This window comes from Argentina silus (genome assembly GCF_951799395.1).
Source record: "Argentina silus genome assembly, chromosome: 2".
In the NCBI taxonomy this organism is placed as follows: Eukaryota; Metazoa; Chordata; class Actinopteri; order Argentiniformes; family Argentinidae; genus Argentina; species Argentina silus.
Window position 1 is genome coordinate 15,947,831 of NC_139656.1, and position 9,677 is coordinate 15,957,507.

General features: G+C 41.1%; 1 protein-coding gene across 1 annotated transcript; it reads right to left on the reverse strand.

Moving 5' to 3' along the window:
- c1qtnf4 (C1q and TNF related 4) lies at positions 1 to 8,796 on the reverse strand (the record flags this gene model as incomplete). Its single annotated transcript, XM_083665176.1, has 2 exons — positions 1 to 1,123; positions 8,729 to 8,796. 2 exons carry the CDS (start codon positions 8,794 to 8,796, stop codon positions 1 to 3), a joined length of 1,191 nt encoding a protein of 396 aa, XP_083521302.1.
- Between the last annotated feature and the right edge of the window lie 881 nt (positions 8,797 to 9,677).

The following is a 9,677-nucleotide window of genomic DNA, read 5'->3' on the forward strand; positions in this document are numbered from 1 at the left end:
TTACAGATTCCTGCTCTGCTGCTGCTGATCATTGTGTTGTTTATGGAGGTCAGGGTACACCAGGAAGCCAGTGAAGGTAATATATTTAGCATGGTTGCTGTACGCTCCAAAGCCATCACGCTGGTGACTGTACAGCCAGACAGTGTCACCTCGCTGCAGTGACAGCATCAGACTCTGGCTCTGCAGGGCCTTCTCCGTGTCACTGTCATCATAGATCATGGCCTGCACCTCAAGGTGGTTCTTCATCAGCTTTACTGACAGAGTTTTGTGGGGCAGCTTGCCAGCGTTGAAGGAGAAGAAGTAGGCCCCTGGGATACGGCAGGTGAACACACCAGCAGTGACGTTAAAGTCAACGCCGATGTTAACAAAGTCTGTGTCAAAGGCGATAGGATGGTGCTGGGGGAATCCCTGGTCCACCCCTACAATGCTCTCAGTGCGCCCAACAGAAAAGGCTGATCTCTGGTCCTCCTCCTCATCCTCCGCCTCCGCCTCCTCTACCTGGGTCTCGATGGTGTCTTTGGCTCCAAGACCACCTTGATCAGGCAAGGTGTGGTCGTCATGGGCATTCCCATACACATGTGTTGTGTCCTCATGCCTTGGCTCTTGGAAGGTGTAGGTGTCTGGGTAGATCAGATAGCCATTAAAGGTGGTATAGTGGCCTGTGTTGCTGTAGATGGCATAGCGGGGGTCCCCGTGGAGGCGGAGCCAGACTGTGTCACCAAAGTCCAGCTGCAGCATGGCGCTCTGGCTCTGTACTTTACGCTCCTCTCCTGCGTTCTCATCGTACACAATGGCTTGCACCTCGTTCCTGTTCTTCATCAGCATGACGGACAGGTCACGGCGGGGGAACTTCCCTACGGTGAAGGAGAAGTAGTACGCCCCGGGGATGCGACAGCGGAACATGCCAGCCTTGGGATCAAAGTCGCCTCCGATGTTCACATACACCTTGTCAAAGGTCACCACCATCTTAGGCCCCCCCTCCATGCTACTGGTGCGCGCCACAGAGAAGGCCGACCGCTGCTCCGCTTCATCAGGCAAACGAGCCAAGGCCCACGCACAGGTCAGGTGACACAACAAGCCAATCAGGACACGGCTGGTTGATATCATCATTTTGGGAATTTTCCTGTGGAAAAAAAGATTGGCAGAGTTACATAATGTTGTGTTGTAATTGTGTATTCATACATAAACATGATGATACACTGGAGAAATGGTCAGTCATTATAAAAATAACAGTTTTATAAAATAAATCTGTATCATCATCAATGGAAAAATTATGTGAGGATGATGAACAATTACACATCATTTCATGTATAGACTTTATTTTTGATTGTCAAAAGTGGGTTTGTGTTATACCACAGTTGATACAGTAGCTTTTAAAAGATTACACCAAACAGAAGCAGGATTTAATTAGCGTAGATACAGGAGGCTATAATTTTACAAAAGGAAGATAGAGATGAATATTGGCTCGTCTCCCGATACTCTTCATCTGTGCCAGTGCATAATCCCTGGTGTCAGACTAACAGAAAAGAAGCCACCATTATACCCGAAGCCATCCGTTCACTCTATAATCATGTAACGTCATGAATTTCAACATAACTCATTTCTTTCTCACCTACGGAACTCATTTGTTACTGTAACATCATGTTATTATGTGCACAGCCTGATTATCCTATATGCATGGACATGTATTTAAGTATGTTGAGGATATTGTGTTCTTGATGGTGCCTTCTAAATTACCTGAATAAAGCCACTGTGTAAGCCTAAGCCTCTAAGCCTAGTCCTGGCCTATAAGAGGAGGTTTACACAAAAGTTGTTGTTGAGTGCTGCTGAAATGTCATTCAGAGCACCATTTATTGCCACTGTGATATTTGCTGTGTCCTCACTTCCACATCACAGTGTTAGACAGGAACAAATGACTGTAAATACCTCACCAATGATTTATCAAGCAAATGATCATACCCTTGTGAATATTAAAGAGGAACTGAAGCGAAAACCCAACTTTTCCTGTTGAAAACGGTTTATGTGGCATCGGTAGTAGTCACATCAATTCTAGCCCCAGATTTGACTAAAAAGTGTTAAAAAGATAACTTTGGACATAAAACCTGTATTTTCATGTTCAATCTAAGTCGAGTCAGTCCGAGAATGGACTGTGATTTGCGGAGAGTTGTGACGCTTCTCCTTTCCCTGATCAATTGGCAGGTTGGATTTTGAATGGTACATCAAACCACACCTCCAGGAAACAAACCTCGTTCTCAATTGCATTTTTTTTTTAATGAGGAGTAGGAAAATCTAGCCGATTAATTTAATATATCCGTCATTTCAGAGTGTGATCCTTACAAAATCACATACTGTATATCTGAATGGCTAAACAACATAGACTATCACTTGTTATTGGTCAAATGCTCTATATTATGCTTTGAGTCAGATCAGTATTAGTGATCAGATTGATTGCCCCCATTTGTCTCATTGGATACTGTACTGATACACACTCATTGGACACTGTACTGATACACCTGTCAGAAGCCGTTTCAGGTAACGTCTCATGTTTACAGACATACTGTAAGTTATTCCATGGGGATGCAGCAATGAAAGAATTAACATGGAAAAAAATGATCCCTTTCCCTAATGAGATCCCATGGGAATAAAACACACAGATTTGATATTATTGTGCTATGTATAAACCAAATTTGAGCTGATATGAAAAGAGTTCTTCTATTCCTTACCTTTATCTAAGACTGTGAGGCTATCAGTGACAGTGCTAGTGTCACAAGACAGCAGTCTAGATAGATTTTAAGGATGTTTGGACATTCTGAATTTGACCAGACAACCATAAGGTTTGCTCATATCTGTTTGTTGATGCGGAGTGACATGTTCAAACCTGCATGGGCACAGCAGTCCTGTTTTTACCCAATTACTGAATATATCTCCATGGAAACCCTTTGTTGCTGTCTGAGGAATGTCATGTTCAGTGGAAAGGTATAAATCAGCCCGAGTTATACCTTTCCACTGAATATGACATTCCTGCCTTGGATGTTTATCTTATTTTCAATTACATATAGGCAGGGTTTTTATTTGTTTTGCCTTTTAAACAATGTACTGTGTCAACAGAAGACATCATCACTTCTCTTCAGATTTTCTTTGATATTCTGATTTGATGATGACGGAATCTATGATGCATATGCATCTAAATATGGTCTCAAAGATAACTTGGAGTATGAGGAACTTGCCAGAATTTTTCTTCGCCAGTGTAAGATCAATAAGTGTGTGATGACAGGAGGAGGATGAGAGAGCGGAAAGCTGAGGTGAAAGCTGATTGAAAATGTGTAACGAAAAACAGAATTGAATAGCAATATTCTAGAAGTCAGCTAAAGCACTGTAAACTCCTGTGTGTGTTATTGTAAAGACCTGTGTGTGTGGGTGGGTGGGTGTTAATACATGCACGCTGTCATTAACCAAGCCTATGGGGAGTCCAGAATAAGTTAAAAGTGCGGGAAGCATATCGTCTCTTTCATATTGTTGGTGTAAAGCTCTCCACCATGCTGAGCCATCTGGTTGACGTGATAACAAACAAATTGCTACTCTGAATATATCCCATTTTGGGGCAGAAGTTATCATTCCTGTGCAGTAAAAGTATGAAGTGGAATGCTAATTTTCTGAAGTGATACAGTGAAGGTACATCCTTAAATTGTCATCAATATACATTTGCACTGACATTTCTGGTAGGATAGGCTGACTTAATTAATATAGCACCAGTGTTATATTTGTTGTACATGATGCACTTTATGCACACTGCAAGCATCTTTCTCTTGGTCTGATTATATTCCATATCTTTAGAATGTTTTCTGTTGTTTATTTGAAACTGCCTGTACTTATAAACCTTTAATAATGCAATTGCATAGTTATTCGCTTATACAGTAGTTACCTGCTTTGTAAAGTTTTTTGGTCTGAGACCCACTTTAGAGTGTGTTCAAAATAATCAGATGAGTTGTGGAGATGGCCCCATTGAGCTGTAGTTTAATTATATGTTATCATTATTTACAATTGAAGGTCATCACTGAAATTCAATACTCAATCTGGGTATCACCTAGAAAATGATTGTTATGTAGCCTGTGTTGTTTAAGCACCAATGTTGATGTAGAGGGCTAGGTCAGTTTTTGTATACCATATATTTTGCTGATGCTTTTCTCTCTGGGAGAGAGGCTATTACATTTGAGTACACAAATACTGTAATACCCCTATAACATGATGAATCTCTACTGCCATTGTCTCTATGCTCTCTGTGTACGCATCAGATCAAAACAGTAAACAAAGGGGCATTGTTCCTGAGAACACAACCTCCCCATCCACTCAGGCCAAAATGAAAGATGCACTTGTCACTGCCATGCGCAGTTTCATATGTCTCTACAGCTTTTCAGACCTGGATACCAGTTGCAATTTCTGTGTGCTCACAAAATGGGTACAGGTTTTGATACAGCACAGTGCATGACAACATGTGTATTGCCTTTAAAAGCAAGTGTCACGAATATCACACTATAGGTCTTTCCAAATGTATCAAATAGGACTATGTGACACAGAAATAGGCTAAAGCTCATATGTAAGTGTGTATCTTCTATGATTAATGTGTGTTTATGCACTCAGGTCTAGGGTTTGCCACCAGAATTGCACACAACACAAAATAGATTTTGCTTCAGGCCAAAATTCTCCATAGCTCTCAATAACACGTTGAGTTATAAACCCACCCACCAGAAACACCATTGAAAATGGCTTTGTTGGATGAATATCGTGGGCAGGGAGAATTTATTTTGTAACTATGTGCGGTAACAAAAACTCCTGAATGTGGCCTTGAAATCCACCAAAACATGTAATCCACTGATGCAAGCATAAAACCCAAGGTGGCGAAAATGAGCAAAATAAATTGTGTATTTTTAATTTGATACTGCTCTCTGATTAGATTTATGATAACTATGCATCCATGCATATCCATGTCTCAAAGTAACCTAGGGGTAATGGCACTCCTGGTATGTGCATCTAGTGTATGCCACAGCATTGTTCATGTAAAATGATATACATAGGCCTAAGCTTTAGATAGCTATGACAACCAATACACAAGCATATAAAAACTAAGTCATATCAAATCAAATCAATTTATATAGCATATTTCATACATGGAGGTAACACAAAAGAAACTTGACAGAAGTTCACAGAAAAGAACAAATAAATAAAGGCAATACAATTAAAAAGACAACAAATAAATAAAGACAATACAATTAAAAAGACAACAAGACAAAACATTAGAGGATAAAAATATAGTGGCCATGGAGGTTCAAACTGTAAAAGCATGTGAGGACTGTTGAGACTAAGGCATGGTAAACTAAAACCTCAAATTTAATAAAAGGAATGAGCTAAATAACTGAGTGACCAAAGGACTAAAAGACTAGGAAGACTAAAAATAAAAGAGGAAAAAATAAAAAACACAAGACTAAACGACTAAAGGAATATAAAAAAAAAGTTAACCAGGTATGCCTTAAGATCTCTCCATCCCTGTCCACAGTTTCAGCCCCCCTTAGATTCTCTGGCAGGCTATTCCTGAGGCTGGGGGCATAAAAACTGAAAGCTGCCTCCCTGTGCCTCGTGGGCTTTGGAACAGTTAAGAGGCCAGTGCTAGAGGACCTGAGGGACCTACTGGGTACATACCTTAAAAGCATGTCTAGTATCTAATGTCCAAAGGCGATGGAGCCCTTACTCTTTAAAACAAAAACAAAAATCAATATTTGTTTATTGCATTCTCATGTTCTTTAGCTGGGCTGTAGGTTACTGCAGGTCTGTTTGCAATACCACTGGCTCTATTTTAAAATATGAGAAATAATATCTGTCATATTTCTCCTTCCATTCTGAGCTTAGATATCACGTATTATATGCCCTACACAGAAAATAATATATCTCATAAACAGAAAACAACTGCCTCATCAAAATCAACAATTAAATATTTTACAGAAAAACTATTCTCCATCTACATTTTATGAGTCAGTAGAATGTGGTTGGTGTATGCTGTCCGTGTTTACATTAAAAAAACAGTAGTGACGCATACTTCAAGGAGAAGCAATCACAAGTGGGCCACTCAATCTCTCTTGTAAGCGGAGAGTAGTCCCCACTCGCACACAGTAATTCCTCAACAGTAATTCCAGGGTAATAGTGTCTGTCCCTCTGATATTTTCGTCATCAAGAAACAAAAACCTGCCCTAGTTACATCCCTGTAGGGTTAGGGTTCATTCTATGTAATTCTCATGTGTTAATGCACATATCTGTCAGTCACTGTTTCTAATGGCTTTCATTTGCAACCCTTTTCTGCTTAAAACCAGCAACATCTACCCAAACATTGTCTTTGAATGAAAATTGGGATCATTAAATGAGATTAATCTTTTCTTTGACAGCACAGGCGACTAACCCATGCTTAAATCAAACCTAGTCTATCTGCCCCTGAGTGTGGACGCATATCAAAGTGCGTACTTCAGTCAGGTGACCCTGTAATCTCTGCCGATATGGAGGCTCACTGCCACTTCTTTAGCTCTTATTAGTCACATCCTCGCCAGATGTCATCTCACAGCTCAAGTGGAGCCGTAACACAAGGCAGGGATCTGTCACCATCTGGGATGTTGGGCTCCAGAGAGAGAGAAGAGGAGGAAGAGAGAGAGAGAGATTAAAAGAGAGAGAGAGATTAAGAGAGAGAGAGAGAGAGAGAGAGAGAGAGAGAGAGAGAGAGAGAGAGAGAGAGAGAGAGAGAGAGTGGGGGGGGGGGGGGAATGAGAGCAGAGAGCTTCCTCAAGGTGTCAATCTTGTTAATATAGATAATTAGCACTGAGGCTGTATCTGTGAAAGTATTCTAATATGACGCCTTGCCCATACCACCATTATGAATGAACACTGATATTGATACAGACAAGAGAATGCTCTCCCTGGACAGATTGGGTGTTGTTGTAGTGTCCCATCGTTTATCTTTGTGACAGCAGTAATGACCCAGGAGCGCACAGTCCATTAACAGGCAGGCACAGCATGCGTTCGATCTACACACCTACCGGTGGGAGCACCACGGCTGCTTAGAACTCACATATTGATTGTGAGAAGAGAAGAGAGGCTGCTGACAGCTCCCAAACTGGCCCATGGTCAGAGGTCTTTGATTCTTAGGGGACAGGGAGACTCACAGTAAGGAATATAAACACAGACCATTGTTGGGGCCACAGAGGTGGTTTTCGGAGAGAGGGACTGTGGCACAGTATTGGGTGACATTGAGTTGCCCCCATGCCTGTCTCTGGTAACAATACTGTATTAACATGCATTCACTTGATTGATGTGCATGTACTTTGGTAATCACTTTATGATTGCATAGTAATAGAGATGAGTAGTTTGTGTTATTATACAAGTGGAATAAGGACGAACACAAACCGCTCAACACTGTATATCATTAGTTACCAAATTACTATGTAACATCATGTTAATACAATATTGTAATTACGGTATTATTAAACAGGTATTTGGGCAGCCTAAGGTAAAGTATCATGTAATATTCCAAACAGACCTGATGGAGAGACAACTGCACAATATGTAATTCTGCAAACTGTTCATGGTTTACACCAGATCCAAAAAAGCTATTTATTATTGTTAGACAGTTCAGTAATATCACTAACACCACACGTATCCTCACATGTTTCTCTCACACCTCTTACACCTCTGCAGTAGAAGCTGACTCATCATCACTGGCATATGCTTTTAAGATATACAAAATACAATGAATGTTAATGTTCCACCAGACACTTTATTGATCTTGGTTTATCTTGTAAGCATTTGTGGTTAAAACGAGAGATTTAGGAACTTAGTGATAACTCAGCCAAATTTGTTTATACTGTATGATTGAGCCTGCAAAATCCTCCCACTCACATTCACAAGGAAAAAAACACACCATCAACTCCCTCTGTAACTAGGACACCTGCCTGTCTCACTTAACATTTGTCTCTAGGTTATCATTCTTTTATGATGTGCCAATTAAAATGAGTCCAGATTAAAGCTCCTATGTTTTTTTTTTAAATATTTTTTTCTCCTTGCCTCCCTACTTCCAACCACTGTTGATAGCTCAACCTGGTGTTGGGTGGGAGGATGATATAGGTGCTCTTTCTTTGTTAACAATCTCCCGCTGTTTATGAATATTCTATAGGCTGTCATGCCAAGCATATCCTTTAACACAAAGACTGTAAGTCCTTTCTTTCCTCTGGTCACAGTGTTATGGAAACACAACCGGAGATAAAGCCAACGGAGCATCACGCATGAACAAAGGAGGAGAATACAGCAGCATATATACATAGGCAGAGAGTCAACTAATAAACCACCATGTCGTGCCTGCAGCAACCATCCCTCATCTACACCCTTGAGATACCAGGAGCGGTGAATGAGAAATGAAATCATAGATTCATATAGATTTAGGAGTATATGTCACTTGACTCAGTATTGATGTTGTTGGAGATCAGTGCAGATAAATAATGCATGTTGCTTGGACGGACACGGCTTGACTGTAAAATGCACAACATTTATCCAAAAAGAGCCAAAAAGTAAGCTGACTATTCTGCAGTAAAACCTCACTCAGGATGTCCTTACCTTTGTGTGGTAGTGGTAGACTGTGCTGGAAGAGATAGGAATGCTCAAAGTTCTGTCAAAGGGCTCCACGCCAGGGAACGTTCACTCTCTCTCTGTGTGTATCCTCAACCTGCTGCTGTTGTCTGGAAGGCTGGGTGAGAAGCACACACACATATACACACACTCAGACAGACAAACTGGAGGATATGAGAGCGATAAGGGGATCCTCATCTGATCAAGGGGACTCTGGAGGTGCAGAGTGTTCTTCTGCTAAGGCATTTACTGCAGTGGGGTGACACAAGGGGGGATGGAACGGGTGGGGGGATTTTTGATGTAATTTCTTGGCATGATGCTCCATATAGCTAGATTCTCAAAGAGATATGCTATGCACGTGCCTGTCTTTGTAAATGGATTTCAGTGTGCTCACATAAGAGGGGAGGAGAAAGACTGTCAGGGTATAATCACTGGAAGGCTTTGTTATATGGCAACAATGGTGCCAATTTCACAGTCATCCACATTGTTACAGACATTATCCTCCTTCTCAGTGGGCAAGCAGGAGGGAGAGGGGGAATATGTAATGCTTTCAAATTGAAATTCATCTAACAGCTCTTCTTTTATAATCTCATTCAGATTTCACATTCTGTTCCTCGTGCAAATATTGAAATGAGTACTTTTTGCAAATCTGTGCACTGCATAACTTCTTCCCTAATATTTGGCAGACACACTCTCATCCTGTGGCAGGTGCTGCTAATTCAGCACCATGTGGGCTGCCATTCTGTTCCTGTTTGCAGCAAATGACCCATTTTGGCTCAGATAAAAATGGGCAGAGATGATGCCACCAAGTCCCCCCCCCCTCTCTATCTGTCTGTCTTTCTCTTTCTCTCTCTCTCTCTCTCTCTCTTTGTGACTGGTGGTTGTCAATTTCCACTCTCCATCAATTAGCCTACATAGTCACTGTAAATGTTTGTGTGTGGAGGTCTTATGATGGTCTCTAGTGTATGACATTTCCAGTGAAGTGGTTGGTGCGTGCCCTGGCTCAAAACAGAATCTCATTA